General features: G+C 36.5%; 1 protein-coding gene across 2 annotated transcripts in view; it reads right to left on the bottom strand.

The window, feature by feature from the left end:
* Positions 1–21,449, bottom strand: part of MAN2A1 (mannosidase alpha class 2A member 1) — a 131,701-nt gene that overhangs the window by 77,662 nt on the left and 32,590 nt on the right. For both annotated transcript variants that reach the window (XM_035309927.1, XM_035309928.1), the window contains exons 5-10: positions 20,386–20,557; positions 18,632–18,759; positions 16,555–16,728; positions 10,970–11,156; positions 4,596–4,773; positions 1,148–1,350 (exon numbers count right to left, since the gene is read on the bottom strand). In XM_035309927.1, coding sequence (XP_035165818.1) covers positions 1,148–1,350; positions 4,596–4,773; positions 10,970–11,156; positions 16,555–16,728; positions 18,632–18,759; positions 20,386–20,557 — 1,042 coding nt within the window. The remainder of the gene's footprint in view (positions 1–1,147; positions 1,351–4,595; positions 4,774–10,969; positions 11,157–16,554; positions 16,729–18,631; positions 18,760–20,385; positions 20,558–21,449) is intronic.

Raw genomic sequence — 21,449 nt, 5'->3', positions numbered from 1 at the left:
TTTCCATTTCTTCTCAACTAATTTTCTTGATTTCCCTCAGGTCACTTACTCTGTAATCTTATGAGTTCAGAGAGAAGACTAAAAAAAGCCACTTTAATTACAAGAAAAACAGACATTACAGATCATGGAGAAGCTGCATTCCAAGTTTGCATAGCTTCCACTGCCAAAATAAAGACTTGATTCCTCGGAAGAAGGAAAAAAACACTCTGCTTCACATACAGTCTCTCTTCTGAGTATCTTTTTCTGAAATGCTATGTACTACACTTCTCATGCTCTCTCCACCACTGCAGCAGACACCACAATATAAAAAAGTTGTAGGGCTCAGAAATACTTTTTTTTTTTTTTTTTTTTTTTTAAGGACAGCTCAGCATTATGCAATTTTTCTCTAGCCCAAATGGGTCTGAAGTGAAAATTGAAGCAACACTCCTATACAGGAGGAAGGACCTATACTCCAAAGGTCCTTCCAAATGACGAAATATATCCTTTGAGAAAGCATCCTTTGAACAGTAATCTTTTGGAAACATAATTTCCAAGTTCTGGGAACAGGTGAGAAGTCCAAAGTTCACATCCCATGCACCTGTCCAAAATACCTTTCTGGAGCCTTAAAATACAACTGAATCTTTTTGCAGTGTATCCTATCTACCACTGCCACAAAGGAGAACCATTTAATTACTCTGTTACCAAAATTCAGCAATATTTTTCTCAAAAAAAGATGCAAACACTTTTCAGCAGGTCAGTCCTCAGAGTCTGAGGTCACACAATGTTCCTGGCTACTTCTAAACTGCCTCTGACCCTTGCAGAACAAAACTGATCTGATAGTTACCTAAATCCAACACAGAAATAGAAGACACACTACGAGCTATTTTTCATGGATTCAGGACTTGCTGTCAACTTGAATTACCTTAGAACAACTTAGTTGTTTGAATGGAAAAATATTACTGTGTTTCTGTGTATTTATTTTAAGTACATTGCTAATCTTCATAACTAGAGAACTGCAATTGGAGGCTCTTAGACTACCATTATTGTAAGTAAACTTAAAATATACATTTCAAATCAAGTTTCCACCTTTCCAGTACATTTTTTCATATATTCATCTCTCCCATGTGTTAAGACATATGTTATTCATTTGCTGGAGAGTAGTATTTACCGTAAATAGGATTCTAGGACTCTATCCAGTCGTTTATAGAAGGGTCGTGATGTAAAGTATCCACTCCAGTAATGATGATCTCTGTCTGCATAGGTGAAGAAGTCTCCACTTAAAACAGGGAAAAATGAACTGCTGCTCTTTTCACCCAAATTGCTTTCTTTGCGCAGAGCTTCAAAGTAATCTGATAAAGTTCCAAACTGGGCCTGAAAGAAAATTAAAATTACTATGACACAGTTAAGACATCAGAAGAGAATTAGCATCCTTGCTTTCATATTCTAGGAGTATGCTAGCCTTCAAGCAGAATTACAACAGAAAAGCAGTTTCCCTGCACAATTTTCAGACAAAGGGAATAGTTCTTCCAGAAGTTCTTCATGGATTTCCAGTCCAAGTGGCATGAAAAACATTTTTTTTCTTTTTAAGAATATCAATCAATACTTAAAATACAAGCTAAATATTAGCAAGGAGCAGAAGCATCCTTTTGTGTCTTACAAGTAAGTCTAATACATGTGCAAAGTAAAAGCTCAGTATTACATAAATAGAGATCTGTCCTAAATAACAATGTAATTCAACAAGAACATAGTTCTCTTAATCTTGCTTTTTCAAAATTAACACTATTGTGTTCCAGAATCTACAACATATGTTTAACTCATGATGACTGCTGATCAGAATATAAAAAAATAAAAATTAACCTTTAAAAGCTTTTTTTTTTAAATCTACATTCAAAGAAATTGTTGTTTATTGATATGTAACACAATAGAGGGGCATAAAAATTAATCATCTTCTGGTCTCTTTAGAAAATGTTCAGAAAAAAAATAATGCTATAACGTTAGCCCTTTACAGGGTACTTCAAAAGACTGTACCCTCAAACTTAAGGGGCACAAAAATTGAAAAAAGGGAGCAGAAGGAAGTGATGTCAATGTGGCCAGCATTAAGAGATACCGTCAAAGCACCTAAGGAAGGCAAGCTGGATTTTGGGAGTGGAAAAACAACTAGCGAAGTGTGAACAGCACTGTGCAGAAGACCATGTTACCGTACGCATAATTAAAATAAGCTACAAGTTTTAATTTGAAGAGTTATCATTAAGTCGCGGAATGTCCATGTATTTTAGTTTCAACAACAGGCATACAAACTAGCGCGCTACCATTTACAACAACAAAAACAAGCTTTTAAGAACATTTTTTTTTACAATTCAATTCCTTTGACTTGCAATAACAGGAACTTAACTCTGAAAACAAAGATGACCTATTTCAGCATTTGGTATACACTTTTCAAAATCATTCAGAAGAAGCAAGTATCTGTTAGGTAGACAGAGTATGGTAACTTCCCAGTGCGAATGGCAGTAAAGCAGAGATGACTTAACATAGAAATCCAGGTATTAGTGATCCTTGCCTTTGCAGTCGCTTCCAGGAAACTTGTCCCTCACTTTCATATACCCAATAAATAATTCTGAAGAAAAATGAACAGACCAAGAGAAATCCTATATCTGCATGCTGAGTTACACCAGAAAAGGGAAGCCTCACTGGAAGAACCAGCAAAGTTGAAGAAAATTCAAGTTCATGTCTGGTGAGTGAAAAAATGGTGAAATAACCTGGAAGAGTCCTCTACTGGCATATTAAAAGTCTCAGTTTAATAGATCTCCATAAGAGAGGTTAAACTACCTGAAAAGCAAAACAGTTCTCTTACTATTACCATAGTATTTGCATTGTACATATTGTACATATGACTACTGATTATTATCCAGCATATAAGCTTAGTACATAAAATAGCTGGTAGCATGAGAATCTCAATGCTACAGACATATTCACTACATAAACATCTCAAATTTGACTGAAAGGGTAAATAAGATTAGAGAGGCAGAGTAGGCAGTACTTTGTTTAAGTAGTAATATCCTAGACAACAAAGCTCTTAAGGAGGAATTGTGAACTCTTTACATAGAACATTTACATAATCATGGTTCTTAGAAAGTTGACCTTGACCTCTTAATTGCCTGTGAAATTAAACTCCACTAAGGAAACTGCAGCAGATGAAATTTCTGCTGCTAAGCTTGTACTTCCAAGCATAAATGACACCCGTTTTAAAAACTAAAATAACAATAATAATAAAAAGAAAAGAAGAAAAAAACAACTATATATACGAATAAGGAGACAGGCTGTATTGCCTGATATGCTAGATTCATCCTTCTACAAGGACACAAAGGGTTGATGTGATCCCCAAGGCTTCAATTGAGGTGGACAAGCGAAGGCTAATGAAGTAGACTCCTAGAAAACCTGATAATGACCATGCAGAACTTTCCAGACACAGTCCTTGAAGAACAAAAACAGAGCTAGAGCTTTCAACTTTTGTCCCGGTGAAGAATTCAAACAGCACAGGTTAGTAGGAATGAAGACTACAGAAATCCTATTGTTAGTGTCTGAAGAGTAACTACCTGTACATTCTAGTAAAGCTTGTGATTGCAAGATGAGCAAAGACTACTTTCCAGGCCTATCTCCTTCCACTAAGGCATAGCAAACATGCACATTTGTCATGTCATCTATACCATGTAGTCCAGAAGCCAGTAGGAAGAACTAATGCACTACTCAAATCTCCGTGATTAGATGCATGGGGAAAGAGAAGGTGTGTGTGGGGAACACTGTACACACACACTGAAAAAAAAAGTGTGAAAAAGAGTTGACCAGGTTTAAAAAGCCCAAACATGAAAGCAGCAATAATGCTCTCAATTGATATTCAAGAAAAAACAAGTCTATGTTCCACTACCTCTCATTCATTCCCACATTGAAAAATGGCTAAAAGGGGTCAGAGCACAGAAAGCATCTATAGTACAAGTCTTTGAAGTACCCAGTTCACACACTGGAATGTACGAATATGTATATTAACACTCAAAGATAGTGATTTAAAATATCGTCTCATCTCGTAATTCACTCATTTTGTAGTCAGGTTAGTCTTCAATTTTATTGTATTCAACATTTGCCAGCAGTGGCCTCTCTGTTTTCTTTTTTGTTTGTTGCCATCAGATGACATAAAATGAAGAGGACACAAGCAAAGCAACAGAAGTTTCTTTATCTTCTGATAATAAAATAATTTTAAATAACAAACTTTTAGATAAAAAACAAACCCTGTGAGTTTTAAATAACAAAGCCTGAAGCCTGTGGAAAAAAAAAAAAAAAGAATACTAGTAAAAAATCAAACCTGAAAAACTGTTTATTATAGATTAATCTAGTTTGGATATTATTTATAGGTTTCAAGCAGACAATATCAATGGCTAAGTTTTTGCTTCAGAGGGAGAGAAAGTGTTAAAGCTTAAAAAAAAAAAATCTGTCTAAACAATCTAACCTGCTATTACATAATAGGTAAATAAATCTCCACCAAAGAAAAAAAAAATGAATTTAAAAATCCTAATAAATACTATTTTCTCCACAGTCCAGGAAAAAAAAAAAAAAAAAGCATTTACCTTAACATGCAATTCAGGATGAGCATTCATATAATCAAACAGCTTCTGATAATTCTGGTACTGCTGATCCCATTCTGAGCTCTCAGCATAGCGGAAATCATCCCCTAGTGGAGCCAACAGAACTTTAGTACGGAAAAGCTTTGACTTCTTTCTGTATTGATCTAAAATCATCCAAGCCCTTGGAAAAACAAAACAAAACATAATGCAATTCAGAAGACGAAGAATAAAGTTCGGTATTTGAATCAATTCTTAGATAACAAATTTTGCATTAGGGTTAACCTTAAACAAGACATACAAAACTTTTTGTTTAATTTTGTAACAAAAAGATGGATGCAATTCCCTCCACTGGGACACCACATTCAAACAACTATTGCTGCAGACATTATGCTAATTAAATCCTCCAATAAGCTTATCAAGCTCTATCTTAAACTGTAGGTCAGCCTTCATCAATTTGTTCCTGTGCCAAAACTAACCCTCAGTTTAAATTATGTTTACCTGTTTTATATTTAGATAACAATCCTAATCCTCTCTAGCCTTTATTTAAAATAATAAGCAAGCTCTTCTCATCCCCTTTTGTAATTCCCTTGGACACCTTGCTTCATATCTGCATGTCCTTGACAGAAAAAATGTGCAAAAATTAATCTTCGAGGAAATCCAGCCTTGCAAAAAAAAAATTCTGGTGGAAGACCACTGCTAATAATTACTCTTCCCCCTACAGACAAATTCTTGCCTGTCTTACAGTCAAGCACTCTTAACCTTGAAAAAAAAGAAAAAGAGCCTTAAAACAAACAAAACAAACAAACAAAAAATACAACCAAAACAACAAAACACAAAAGCTGGTGAAATTCTCCTTTGGCACCTATTCAATCTTTGGCAAGGAAAATATAAGTTCTTTCATTAAGCAGAAGATTACAAGTATTAAGAGTTAAAGGTCTGAGGGTCTGTGTTGCCAAAAAGATCCATTTCCCTCCCCCCATAAACAAAGTCCCTATCAAAATCTTCAAATGTTGATCCTCTGTAGATAAAGTTATGGGAATAATGCTAGTAAGGAGTATAAAGCACAATAATATATATGAGAAAACAGAAATAGAAATGACAAAAAGTGTTAAAGAGAAAACAGCAGCAAACTCCATATTCCAATAAGCTTTTTGTCCAAAAGTCTCCTAAGTGGTCCACTATCATTTACTTTGAATTCATACTCAAAAATATAAACACTTTTGCAAGAACCAAAACAAATTAATATATTTGAAACCCATATTTATTTGATCAACAGGCCAAGGTCTGTCCATTTGCTAATCAGATTTTAAAATACTGAGTAAATACAAGGTCTGAATGTACACTGGAAGGAGGAAGAAGGCAGCACAAAATTTTCAGTTGAACATCTGCAATTCTGCTGACGTTAGAATATACGCAACTGGCAACTTTCCTCCTGCTTCTCCCCTCTGTCTATAGCCTAATTTATAGCTCAGATTACCAAGTATTTTTCAGTATTTTCCACAACTTTCAACAAGATGTTGATTTTAATATAAAGTCATCTTCTCCACACAACCCATACAACAACTGGTGTAACAGAAGAATTGATTCTACCTTATAAGAAGCCTGCCTAAATTTTCCATACATTCTATTGTTAGAAAAATACTTTATTTTAGAACCTCTTGGGAAAAAAAAAAAAAAAAAAAAAAAAAAAAGTACTTTTAAGAAAGGTTATAGTTAACAGGATACTTGTCTTTGGCATCTCTCCTCAAAGTCCTCCTCTAGTTGTTTTCCCCCACCCTCCCCGAAATCTACTGCAAAATTCATCGGTATTGTTCACAGTTTCTTCAAAGTACTTTAATCTACAGAATACTTACAATAATTTTAGGGCAGCAGTGGGATCCAGTGCAAACAAGTTTCATATCAGTTTAATTGAAAAACACTAAAGAAAAATCTGATGTAGCAAGTCAGGTATATTTAATAACAACAACAACAAATTATTTATTGTTTATTTATTGTATTTATTAATAACATTCATTCATTGCTAATAATTTAATAATTAATTATAATAATAAATTTGTTATTATTATTATTAATGGAAAAGTTGCTCTCAACTTTTTAAATTATTATTTTATTTCAAGTAGAAGAAATTATTTCTGATGGAAGAGTCATCAGGAACAGTTGGACTGAATTTGCTTAAGATGAAAAAAAATCTGTACAAAACAAAACAAACACCTGAGATTCCACGATTTATTAATTTCTTTCCCCTTAGGTAAAGGTGCATTCTGATACATGTTTCTCCTACACACCTTAATAAAAATCTGGAAACCGAGTGGATTAGTCATGATAAACTTTTTCTATCCCTGTAATAATAGCTATAACATTTCAGCAGCAACTCCATTGTAATGGCTTTTGCTTTACAACAGATTTGCTTTCATAAAGTTAAAAATTCTACTAATTGTTGACAAGATACATTATGCAGTTCTTAGTATTCAGAGCAATCCTAACTGTGCCTTAAGTTGGCAATACTTGATTTACATCAACATGGTATTAATAGAACCTTCTAAGTCAGTACTAACATCAAGAATCATTTTCATCTTTCTTTGGGAAGCCTTCAGATTATCTCTGAATGCTTAACACGTTTGAAAAATCATAAGAATCATCTTCACATCACAAGTCTTTCCTTTTAACACAAAAATTCCAAATATTTGTTTATAACATATCAAAACCAATTTAAAGGCTGCTTTACCTCCTCCTTCTGTCAGAAGAGGACCAGCAGGCATCTCTCTGTGGGAATCACAAGAGATGCAGCACCAGCTAACAGCATGTCCAAGGTGACACATTTGACAATAGGAAAGTCATGACTACTACTTAAACCTATACAGTACATTAAGCACTAGGGCCTCACTCCTTGCTCTGTAATCTCAACTAGAAAACAACCATTTGGATGATTTGCAATTTGCTGTTTAGGTGATTTTGTGAAGGAATCTTAATGCAGGATAATTACTTCCTAATAGGATGCCAACCCCAAGAATTGGAAAGCAAATGCAATCATGAACCACCAATGCCACATGAGCAATATAATTCTACTCTCCAGTTGCATGTTGAGCACTATGCCCAATCATACACAGAAAAAACCTGAAGGGTGAAACTGTTTTTTGAACGGCACGGGGAGAGAGAAAGCCCATTTTTCACTCCTCTGAAGTACAGAACTTGCACCAAAACAAGCCATGCTTCCCCGCTTCCCCTAACAAAAACAACTCATTTCTATATAAGGAGGGGAAAAAAAAAAAATGTTTTGTTTTCTTCCTGGTGTAACCAATTTTATAACACAGATAAGAGTTCTTTGCTGAAAAGATAGAACTTCAGAATTCAATATAAAGATGCAGCTCAAAGACTGGTCATATGCAACAACAATCTTTATTACCTACACTGTTCTGAAGTTTAATCACACAAGTACAGACTTGCAAATAAGCTGCTGTTTCATTCCTTCCTATCAAATCACAATGAAAGTTGCAGGGCAATTATAAATCCAACAGATACTAGTATTAAGTTTTCAGTTGAATATTTCTTCAGTAAATATGTTTGGCCATAACAGTATTGAAATTAAAAGCTATCCTACCTGAATATTCAAGATCTGTTTTACCAATTTAATTGCAACTCTAGCATTGAAAAAGGTCAGTGACCTAAACCTTGCCTCTGAATTAATGAAAAGTATATCAAATACTACTTTATTCAGATTCATGTAGAATAGACTTCTTGTATTTTTCCGGTCTTAAAAAACAAACCAGAGATGTGAGACAGATTAGTGTGCTACAAATCTTTGCCTTGGAAAGCTTACAATGTCAAGAGAGATCTTCCAATTACTCCTGTATTTCTCAAATCCCTTCTTCATAAGAACTGTGAAACTTGTTTTGTTACACAGGTCCAATCAGAAAAGTTTCTGGTTGCCTGTAATATTGCAGCTTCATCTTTTAAAATGAGAAATATTTTTAGCATTATCCAGAAAAACAACATTTCCTTTATTTTAACGTATTTATTTGAAAGTAGGCTTTAAAAATGGAAATTCCCATGTTCTTTTTAGTATATCAAATATAAATAAGCCAGGCCCAATTCAAAAACAGTGTGTTAGCTTTACCTTTTTCTTAGATACCTATCATCCTATTTCAATTATGTGTTAGACACCAAATTATCTACTGTTTCCAGTTGTCTAATGAAAATTTATGCAAAAAATTAAGTTTCAGAGATCATATTGAGACTTGGTATACTTCAACTTGATCATACCTTCATTACATGTTCACCTCATTTCTTTAACTGATTCCATGTGACGTGATGAAAGAACCAATTTAGATTGTTACACAAAAGTTGCATCTTGGAAACTCAGAGATAAATTAAGACAAAATAAATCAACAAATTAATTAAAATACATTCCAAGCAGGCTCTCTACATTACTCTTATAGTCTACATATTCCAAATATTTGTTAAACAAGAACTGTTGCTCATATACTTATATTTGACTCCAATAATTGTGACACTTATTTAAGACTTTATTTTTTAAAACTGACCTAAAGATGTGAGCCTTTTTTTTTTTTACTATTGATAAACACTAGCTATCTCAATATGATTATTCTTTCTACTGCACTCATCACCTTCAACTTCGATTCTTCTACTTTCAAATTACTTTCTCATATCATTTCCATCTCTAAAATATTACAATTATGATATATTTTAATGTCATCATCACAAATCACATTTCTGATGACAGCAGCTCACTTCAAAACCGCAGCATCAAGACTAAAACCTAAGTCACCCCTCTGTCTGTAATACATCATACTCAGCAATCTGCCATAATTTTAAACACCTGCCTACATTTCTAGCTCTTGAATTCACAGATGGTTTTAGTTATACAAGGCCTGAAGACAGTAAACAGGACCATAGAACACAAACTCTTTCTGCAGAAACCTTTAGCTCTTCCATCTTCCATTTATTTATTTTCAAAATGGAAAAGTGGTTTTGTAAAACTTTAAAATCTGGTTCTGACCAGTGCTAAAAAAAACCTGAATATTTGTATTTTAAAAACCTGAATTGGATTTTTTTTTTTTTTTTTAACAGGACATGTAAGACACAGGACACAGATTCATTTAAAGTTTCCAGTCCAGGAAACCTAGGCCACAGATTGTCAATTACCGTGAGTATATACCGTGGAAAATATCTGACTGTATTGCAGTTACAGCATACTAAACCATGCTACCCCTGAAGTCTTCCACGGGCAGGAGACAAATCATCGTCTATTCACAAAAATTACAGTAAACCACAAGTTATATATCAAACAATTGGATTTTGTACTTGAAGCTTATTTCCAGTGGATTAGTAAATATATATATATATATATAGAGAGAGAGAGAGAGATTTGGGGGGATTATAGAAATCTCAATTATAGTGCTAAATAAATTTATAGCCAAAAATCAGGAAAGCTCTACTTCCATGCTGCTTTCATTTATTACTCAGTACCAGAATGTTACATCTAATGACCTGGGAACCTTAAAAAGAACCCTCTAAACAGAATGTTTTGTACCTTCTAAAGTATAAATATAAATATTATAAAAAACATATGAATTATGACTTTGGACCACATCAAAGTAGCTAAAATCTACGGAAACACAGTAAAATAAAGAATTGTAAAGATATTTAATAAAGATGCAAAGCATTAACTCCATGCATGTTGTTTTTTTCTGCTTTTCATACTTAAGGAAGTTTCAAAGAATTTTGAGAACTATGACCACCTATAATTATTCTGATACTGCAGCAGCTGATACTGTAGCAGATAATAAGCCACCTGCACCCAAAAGCCACTTGTAATATACTGGTACTTCAGAGCAGTAAAATGCTCACTGATGCTGACAGTACTGCCTTGACCAAATACAGATCCTGAGATGTGTCAAGTTAGGCAAGAACTCTGATCTGTAGTTTAAAAAAATAAAAAAATAATAAAAAAAAAAAACAGTAGTAGGAAAAAAGATCTTTCATGCAGAAACAAAACAAAACAACAAAACAGGAAAGTTGATCTAACTCCAGATTCTTTTAAGGTTTGTGCTAACAACTCAAAATTATTTCAAATTCATTTTCAAGTAAAAAAATAAAAAAAAATCAACCTGAAGGGTGTCCCAGAAACAAAACAAACCAACCAAACGAACAAATCACAATAGCTTTGCTGTTGACTTTCTGAGGTGGACAGAAGCAAAGTGAACCCAAGGGGATAAAAATAGGGATAATAAAGTATTTGAAAGTGAGATGATTCGAAGCAACATCCTGTAACACGTATCTTTGACCAGCTTTTTTTTTTTTTTTTTTTTTTTAAGAAAAAAAAAGTTATTCCTTTTCACAATGTGTAAAAACTGTACCTGTGTTGAATGTTTCCAGCATGAATGGCTTCTGGCGGAACTCTCCACGGACAGCTTACTCTTCCTCCAGGAAGACGTTTGAAATCAAACTGGCAGCAAATTTTTGGATCTGGACCACAAGTATGAGGAACATCATAGCTATAGAAAGGCATCATATGACAAAGGATATCTGTACTGGACCCCAAATCTGGAATTAAAAAGAGCACACTTTTACTATGAGCTCTCACATTTGCCAAAACTAAACCATTTCCATTATCTTAATCACAGAACTGCATTAAAAACATCAGACCAAGACAACTCCTTCTTTTAAATATCTGTATCTGGAGTCTATGTAGAGAAGAAACTTTCTCTGTTTCTGTTTTACATAATGAGAAGTCTAAAATAAGATACAACAAAGAGAAAAAAAAAAAAAAAAAAAGAAACAGATGTTGTCATTCTCACTTTAGCACAAAATCTGAATTGGTCAACTTTAGCAATATCTCTATTTCTCAAACACAGAAATTCTTTACATTACCAGTATGATTCTACATTGCTATACATAGATTTTATGTACACATACATAGAAGTGCATATACTTCTATGCAATCCTGAGACTACCTCTGAAATCTTAAATTTTCCAACTAGTCAATACATTTACTAAAATTTTAGCTCACCAGGACTAGAGATCTACACAAATTTTGTCAAGTCTCACAAGAAGGTCTTTCAAAAATTAATGTTAAAGAGAACCTGAATTTCTTGTAAGGCTTAAGTGAGCCTTACATTTACTCACATGGTAAAATCCCTAAATGCCAATTACCTATTCCACTACGCCACCCCCCACAAGCAGTCACTAAGGAGCACGAGCGACCAGTAGTGTGGTGAACAAAGCATGGCACAGCAGAGCACCCTTCAAGAGAGGACCCACTTGCCACTACCCACCGGCCAAGGACGAGGCGCAAGAAGACCGTAGTCCCACATGCAGATTTGCCCAGGCCAAGAACACTCACTGTACCTGGTCCTCAAGGCAGAATGGTGAGCACTCATCTCAGAGCAAAGGCTGTGACTATGGCTGCACGATCTGCACTGTCTTCCCCAGCGGTGGTTGACACCTCCACCCAGACAGAGCTACTGAGGGGTGATGATTCGGTGCAGACCTCTGGAAGTGCCTAGATCTTTCCCCTGGGGCAGGGACAGGCAGCAGACCTGCCTGCAAAAGGTGTGCCCAGGTGGAGGACCTCCTGCAGCCAGTGGCCAAGCTGCAGGAGACTTTGTGAAGGTTCCATAGCATCAGGGAGGCTGAGGAGGAGTTGGGCAGCTGGATCCTAGCATAGTTGGCAGGGGACCCACAGCCCATGGCCAAACAGCCAAAACCTCTCTCACTGGCCCTCAGAGAATGGGGATTGGGGAGGTGGGCATTAACACTGGAGAGTGGAAGCTGGAAACAGCAAGGACCACCAAGAGGAAGAGTCTTCCCCAAAGCCTGAGGTGCCTTTACAGATCCACTTCACCATTCTGCAGACTGAAAAGGAAAGACCCATTGCAAGCAGTGCACGGAGCTGAGTAAGGAAGCCTGGTCTGCTCCCCACATAACAATCAGTGCAACTAAGGAAAGGCGACTGGGGATAGACAACTCTCTCCTGAGAAGTACAAAGGCACCCATCTGCCGACCCAATCCACTCTTGAGGGAAGTCTGCTGCTTTCCAGGGGCTTGTATCAAGGATTTCACAAAGAGACTAGCGAGACTCATACAGCCTAATGACTATTATTCACTGCTGCTGTTTCATGTTGGCACCAGTGATGCTGCCAGGAACTGTCAGCAGAGCATCAAGATGGATCACAGAGCCCTGGCACAGCAGTAAAGGACTCAAAAGAATAGTTTTTTCATCAGTCCTGCCAGTCAAAGGGAAGGGGATTGTAGTTTACTGAGACTTCAGCAAGGTCTTTGACACAATCTCCCATAATATTCTCCTGGAGAGGTTGGCAGTCAATGGCTTGGACAGGAACACTCTTGGCTGGGTTAAAAACTGGCTGGGCAGCTGGCCCAGAGACTGGTCGTGAACAGAATAAAATCCAGCTGGCGACTGGTTACCAGTGGTGTTCCCCAAGGGTCGGTGTTGGGGCCCGTCCTCTTTGGGGCCGGTCCTCTTTAACATCTTCATCAATGATCTGGATGAGGGCATTGAGTGCACCCTCAGTAAGTTTGCAGATGACACCAAGTTAGGTGCGTGTGTCAATCTGCTCAAGGGTAGGAAGGCTCTGCAGGAGGATCTGGATAGGCTGCACCGATGGGCTGGGGTCAACGGCATGAAGTTTAACAAGGCCAAGTGCCGGGTCCTGCACCTGGGGCGTAATAACCCCAAGCAGAGCTACAGGCTGGGAGATGAGTGGTTGGAGAGCTGCCAGGCGGAGAAGGACCTGGGAGTGATAGTGGACAGTCGGCTGAATATGAGCCAGCAGTGTGCTCAGGTGGCCAAGAAGGCCAACGGCATCCTGGCTTGTATCAGAAATAGTGTGACCAGCAGGGCTAGGGAGGTGATCGTCCCCCTGTACTCGGCTCTGGTGAGGCCGCACCTCAAGTACTGTGTTCAGTTTTGGGCCCCTCGCTACAAGAAGGACATCGAGGTGCTTGAGCGGGTCCAAAGAAGGGCGACGAAGCTGGTGAGGGGCCTGGAGAACAAGTCCTACGAGGAGCGGCTGAAGGAGCTGGGCTTATTCAGCCTGGAGAAGAGGAGGCTCAGGGGCGACCTTATCGCTCTCTACAGATACCTTAAAGGAGGCTGTAGAGAGGTGGGGGTTGGCCTGTTCTCCCACGTGCCTGGTGACAGGACGAGGGGGAATGGGCTAAAGTTGCGCCAGGGGAGTTTTAGGTTAGATGTTAAGAAGAGCTTCTTTACTGAAAGGGTTGTGAGGCATTGGAACAGGCTGCCCAGGGAGGTGGTGGAGTCACCATCCCTGGAAGTCTTCAAAAGACATTTAGATGTAGAGCTTAGGGATATGGTTTAGTGGGGACTCTTAGTGTTAGGTTAGAGGTTGGACTCGATGATCTTGAGGTCTCTTCCAACCTAGAAATTCTGTGATTCTGTGATTCTGATTCTGTGATTTGGATGAGGGAATTGAGTGTACCCTCGGTAAGTTTGCAGATAACACCAAGCTGGGGGAAAGTGTTGATCTGCCAGAGGGTAGGAAGGCCCTGCAGAGGGACTTGGACAGGATGGGTCAGTGGGCAGAGGCCAATGGGATGAGGTTCAACATGGCTAAGTGCCAGGTCCTACACTTGGCCACAACAACTCCATGCAATGCTACAGGCTTGGGGCAGAGTGGCTCAAAAGCTCTGCAGACAAAAAAGATCTTGGAGGTCTTTTCCAACCTTTATTCTATGAAAGGGCCAGTCAGGTCTGGCAAATCAACAGATGGTTACAGGACTGTTGCCTGAGACAGGGGTTCAGCTACTTAGATGACAGGACTCGCTTTGAGAAACATGGTCTGCTGGGGGCTGATGGACTCCACCTCTCAGAACAGGGCAAGAGCATCTTCAGTCATAGGCTTGCCAAACTGGAACATGGTAAAGAGGGATTTATACTAGAGTTACCACAGGAGGGAAATTTAAAATAGAGTTACCAGGGGAGGGTAACCTCACTCCATCCCACTCCTCCCCATTTGATGCCAGTTGTCAGCGATAGGTGCCCAGAGCCTGGAGGAGGGTCATGGGTCAGCAGGAGAGCACCTGAGGAACAGCACAAAGGAATTCCAGCCAATCCAGCCAATCGGTCAGCTTCATAAGCTCTACTTTGCTCTTGTGAGACCCCACCTGGAGCACTGTGTTCAGCTCTGGGGCCCCCAGCACAAGAACATGGAAGTATTAGAACAAGTCCAGAGGAAGGCCACGAAGATGATCAAAGAGCTGGAGCACATCTCCTATGAAAACAGGCTGAGGGAGTTGGGTTTATTCATTTTTGGTTAAGAGAGAGATCCAGCTGAACCTTACAGCAGCCTTCGAGTACCTAAAGAGGGCCTACAGGAAAGCTGAGGAAGGACTCTGTCAGAGAGTATAGAGAAAGGACGAGGAGTTAATGGTTTTAAACTAAAAAAGACTAGATTTAGATTAGATATTAGGAAGAAGTTCTTTATTCTTTATTTTGAAGGTGGTGAGGCACTGGAACAGGTTGTCCAGACAAGTTGTGTATGCCCCATCCCTGGGCAGGTTGGATGGGGCTTTGAGCAACCTGGTCTAGTGGAAGGTGTTGGAATTAGATGATCTTTAAGGTCTCTTCCACCTCAAACCATTCTATGAGTTTAAGTGAGTTTATGTTGAAAGAAGGGATGAATGTTGTTTATATCTTAAGGAACCTGTCTCCCAAGAAAAGTATGTCAACAATACTTAAGAAAATACTCTTTAAAACCTTGTAATCCTAAATCTTTGTGTTTATACTCCAGACCTTTGTTAAAAACTATTTTACTACTACTTGTGACTTAAAATGTCATCATTATCCATTTACCTTTCAACCATAGGAGTTCTCTATCTCAAGTAACATATCTACATATTATAACAGATCAGTGATCTTTGATCTCTTTTTGATCTCTTCTGAAGCCAAAACTTTAGACCATATCACACACAGGATTTATGTATGCAACCATGTAAAATGGCAGGTCAATTAAGCGATCTGTAAGCCAAGTGGCATATGTCAACATTGAAAGAAAAACTTCTGAAGTGATTTTGTAACGGAATTTCTTTCACAGTTGTATGTTTACCTGAGGAAAAGTTTTTGTGTGCAGATTACTTTCTTTGAATATTCAGCCCATTATAACCTCCCATTAAAAATATACAGAAACTATAGAACTTCAAAATCATCACGACCTTTCAACAGTAAGTACAAAATAAACTTGTTTTGACCTAAACTGATAAAGCTGTGACATATTAGTTTATTTTAAAAAGCAGAAAAAAGAACTCCAATACATACATTCACCATACTGCTTATTAGAATGCTGGTACAGTACACTAAGCAAAAGAAAATTCACACAAAAAAGTACATTCATTTACAGACACAGTCTACTAAGATTTAGTTACTACATTACTTATGAAACCCTTCAAACTGTGTAACATATAAATTACAAGAAAGCAAATATATTTATTCTAATAAAATAAAACATATGCTTGAAAGGAAGGTGAACCTTTGTTCGAAGTCATTAACTGCAAAGTAACAGAATATACTAAAAACCATAAGAAAACATTTTCCCACTTCCCATATAAGTATTTCCTAAGAGGGATAGGAGAAGGAATATTAGAGAAAGTAAAAACACATATGAAAGTGAAGTAACAGCAAGATCTGAGGAGCACTAGTAACACCACAACTTTCATATTTTAACCCCTTCCCTAACAAGCAGCTTTTCCTCTTTTGTTACACAAAAAATTCCCCTAAGCTTTTGAACAAGATTTTTTTTAAACAACTCCAAGTCTAACATTTATATACATATAGTTTTTTTAATTCTAGACTAACTTCTCTAAACAAGCTGTTCTGTAAAGATTTCCAGAGTATTTATTCAAGTTAACTCCATATTTTACCTACATAAACTAATAAAATAAATTTATATAAAGGAAAAATACATACCCCAGTTCTGTCTCCAAAAAAATTCTAGTGTCTTTTGAGTTGCAAAATGTTTTTTAACTGAGTAATGTACTCTCTGTATAAGCATATTTGAAAATCCTGTGCGTTTCAGTAGGTAGGCCATTGTTGGTGAATGCCCAAAAGGATCAACTGCCCAACCAGACTTTGGTTTTACTCCTGTTGACAAGGTAAGAAGTATAAGAGGAAGAAAAGGTTTTACTGTTCACCCAAACAAAGTTATACCGATATTAGTCAAGTCCAACTACTACAGATAAAATTTCCAAGAAAATAAAAGAAAATGCACAGCTGAGTATCAAGCCTTCTGAAGAACACACATTGGAATTAACAACCTAGAATTAAATAGATAATTATTTATGAAAAAAAATCAAATATCTAAGAGGCAAGGTGTTCTAATTACATTAGAAAAAAACACTGAGATTAGTACTCTACACTTTTATACTATTTCAATTTTGTCTCAAACATCTTTACATGGAATCTTAACAAAACATCTTTTTCATTTAAGTAGTTTCCAGATGTTATAATTGGAAAGAAAACTTGAAAGAAAATGAACAAATGAAGGCAGCTGTTGTAACTTGTTGAATTTTCAGTGTAATTTAAATAATTTTAACCTTTGTTGGCTTTGGAACTATATTTTCTTTCAAAATGAATTTATTTACTTGAATGGCAATTATTAAAGTCATACCAATTACTATTGCCTTTTCACTGAATTTCACAGAATCATCTAGGTTGGAAGAGACCTCCAAGATCCCCTAGTCCAACCTCTGACCTAATACTAACAATTCCTCCACTAAACCATATCACTAAGCTCTACATCTAAACGTCTTTTAGAGACCTCCAGGGATGGTGACTCAACCACTTCCCTGGGCAGCCAACCCTTTGGGCAAAGAAGTTATTCCTAATATTCAACCTAAACCTCCCCTGGTGCAACTTTATTCCATTCCCCCTCGTCCTATCACCAGGCACGTGGAAGAATAGACCAATCCCCATCTCACTACAGCCTCCTTTAAGGTACCTATAATTTCATACTAGCAAGTAAATTTCGTATTAGCAAGTAAAGAAGCTGCATCGAACTCTTGTTTAACTGATTCTTCAACATGGTTCATTTTTACTCTTATCAAAAACAAAAGAGGGAAAAAAAACAGAATACAACAATTCAGTATTATCCTTTTACTAAACTTGCCTTCCACACCCTTCTACTCCCCAGTCTTATAATCATGAGAAGCTGTATTTATAGAAACTGCAATTTAAAAAAAGAAAAAAAAAAAAGAATCACCATAGAATGGCTTGGGTTTGGAAGTGACCTTAAAGATTGTCTAACTCCAACCCCTATGCCATGAACAGAGATGCTACCCACTAGATCAGGTAGGCTAAGGCCCCAGTCAGCCTGGCCTTGAACACCTCCACAGGTGGGGCATCCACAGCTTCTGTGGGCAACCTGTATCAATGCCTCATCACCCCTACAGTAAAGAATTTCCTCCTACTGTCTAGTCTAAATCTGTTCAATATTCTAATCAAACCATTCAATATTCTAGTTTAATCAATAAAATCACTACACAAATAGTTCCAATGTAAAAAGAATTCTCTGTTTATGCAACTAACCAAAAAGAACAACTTTTACAACAACCAAAACAATTCAGTCAACCTTACTGCAAGAATTCCTCAAAGTTCTGAAAGTGAATGAGTTGCCTTTTTTTTCTTTTTAACACAAACAATTCTAATATTATGTTGGGTTTTGGCTTTACAACTGCTACGAAAATTCATGTTTGTTTTTTTTTTAAAAAAACATCTAAAAAAATAAATACACAGCACTTAATAAATACAGCCTGCAGAAGGGATCCAAACAAATAGAAGGAACATAAATTTTTAAATAATTTGAAGACCTTTGTCATGATTTTCACAAATAGAGATGTCAATACTGGAAACTAAGTCTTATGGCTTTCAGTAAGTGGTCTGATTTAACATTTCAGGAAAGAAAAGTAAGGAAAGCCTGATAAGGACATGAGAGACATGAAGTAACTTGCTGTATTAACACAGTTATATTTTAGATCGATCTACATACCTAGGTTCCTTTCTAGCCATTGATGTCCTTCTATCAGCTGGTCAATTACAGCAAAGTAATGAGCAGAGGCTTCATCAGGCATGACCCATCCTCCTGTTACTATTTCAAATTGTCCATCTTTTATTAACCTGAAGAATATGTAAATTGTGTTCAGAATCTTGCATTCAAAAAGATATTTTTAAAATCAATTTCTGAATAGCCAACAGGTAGTTGCAAGAGACACAATGCCAAAATCTAAACTATGTTACTTCTGACATTGGCCTACATTTTTTAATCAAACAAAGAATCAATATACAGTGATTTATTTTAATGCCTCTGTGCAAAACAACAACAACAACAAAAACTAGTACCTGTTTTGCATGTGGTGTAATATTTTTTTGTTTAAATCAGGAAGATAGATATTTCATGCACAGACTACAAAAAATAAAACAGTATGTTGCACACTGCTGAAGGCCAACTGATCAAGATGCCTAGACATTGCGCATTTAAAGCACTACTGCTATCTTTCATCCTTAATCTACCATTCTTTTTACTGTTTTAGAGAGCTTGAAAGAGCTTCAAAGTTAATTATATCTATAAACGCTTCAGACCATCTCACTCATTAAAATGCCTTCTTGAAACACATCACAGGATGATCCAGTCTCCCTATTAAGATGCCAATAAACATAACTATCATGCTTTCAGCATCAGGCTGTTCCTATAATTAAATAATTTAATCTTGTTAATTATATTGTACACTAGCATATAACTGCTAAAAGAATCCAAGAAAAAAATACAGTAAATATCAGAAATTAGTCATATTATAGATAATACCAATAAAAGCACTGTAAAATAGCAGCAAAAATAATCTCTAATGCAGTTTCTGTAACTGTTTCATCAGTTTAACTTAATACCTGATTTCCCTCAAGAAGGTACATAGTTCTGTGGTGTCATTTACTGGCTAGTGTTCCAAGGCATTTTTTTTTTCATCTCAAAAAAAGAACAAGTGTACTGTAATATTCAGACGTTATACATAATTCTTTTAATAGTTTTTAAGTTATTTTCAAGATTTCCAAGTTTTACTTAAGCTTTGGAGCTATGAGGCTTACATTAGCCTAATGCATCCCATGCACCTTGAAGCAGGACTGTTGAATCCTGTCTTGAGGCAAAGTATATTAAAAAAAAAAAAAAAAAAAGGTTTTGAAGTACTTTAAGCTAGATCCTTACTTCAAGGTTATCAAGCAACTTGCTTTCTTGTCTCAATGTCTAGGCAAATCATTTACTTATTCAATTTTAACTTGTAATTTTTAGAAGAGGAGAAAGGGTACATACTACTTCACAATTCAAGCTGCCACTTGTTTATCAAAAATGCACATTTAAAGAAAGACAAGTCTCATTCCATAACTGTGTTGTAACTGAAGAAGTATGAAGAAAGAGTATGAAAAATTATTCAATTAACATCACTTTAATATGACTTCCAATAACGGAGCTAAGTTTGTAATCACAATCCATTACAATTTGAATGGCTCTTAAAGGTTGGACATGGAAACTTTTATTCAACCTTTAAGCAAGTTAGTAATTGGGGTCATTTTGAACAGTTTTACTTTATAAATGAAAAACAGTAAACACATCCAAGCAATCAGAATTTGAGCAGTGTGATTATTCTAATAATTCTGCACTACAAGTGGAATCTCAAGTTTACAATGCAGTTAATTATACACAAAGTTCCAGAACATGCCACTTGGAATGTAAGAAGTAGCAAAAGGTGTTCAAACCTTTTAACGGCATCCTTTTTCTGGCTATCTATTCCATCCCACCACTTTGAAAAGTAAGAAATCTCAGACCATATGAATTTCCTTCGGTTGTCTTCTTGCAGTTTTATAACCATGTTATTTAGGATATGTTGTGTCTGATCTCTGAAGTAATCATCAAAAGTCTTCAGCCAACCTAAGTAAAAGAAAAAAAAAATAGAAATGTACATTGCTTTCTATTTTTAGTGACCTGCCTTCTTCCCACCCCCTTCAAATAATTGAAACATTTTTTTAAATTTTAATTTTTCATGCTGTGGACAACTTATAGTGCTAAACTCTGGGTATTTTTTATTGTTGTTTGGTTGTTTTTGTTTTGTTATTTTCTGTATGAAGTTTAGATGCATTATTGCCTTGAAGTATAAACATATGGAATACTAGGCATTGTACTTTGATCAGCTGAGAATGAAGATTTCTAAATTGTCGATTTCCTGATGCACCTCATCACTCTTGTCTACATAAAATGACTGGACTGAAATCATTACTAGCAACACTTTAAAGAGAAAATGAGAAGATGCTAGTGGTATCCCACAAAGAGAGTACAAAGAAATAAAATGGGGGTTATCTGAGCAGCAGTAAACCCTGCTGCACATATCCAGCATCATTTATGAATAAGGGGTTTCATAGCAATGACTAGGAAAAGAAGTATGTTGCAGCTGCAATCCCGTATCAGGAAAGCTATGAAGTCAGTGAGATACAGAGTGAATGAATATCCAACATCAGCCATGCATTCAGGCCTTGCAGAGTAGAGCTTTCCATGAAATTCTTTAACCTCTCCCTAAAACCCTGTATGAAAAATCACATGCATCTTCCACCCCAAAATATGCAAAGGCTGTTCTTCTTTCTGTAACTCTAACTAGGAAAACGAAGCAGATAAACCTGTCTACTTAGCACACAAGGAGCGTATTCCTATTCTTCAAACCAGGTCTTGCATTGCATGAGTGTGCTGCCGAAAGGTTCTCAGCAGCTGTGTTTAAGAAACATACAATAACCGCTGAAGAAAGCAAAGGATGTTATAAATCTTCCCTAAA

This window comes from Oxyura jamaicensis, chromosome Z, assembly GCF_011077185.1.
Source record: "Oxyura jamaicensis isolate SHBP4307 breed ruddy duck chromosome Z, BPBGC_Ojam_1.0, whole genome shotgun sequence".
Taxonomy (NCBI): Eukaryota; Metazoa; Chordata; class Aves; order Anseriformes; family Anatidae; genus Oxyura; species Oxyura jamaicensis.
Note: the sequence above shows the minus strand (reverse complement) of the source record. Positions and strands in the feature narration are given on the sequence as shown.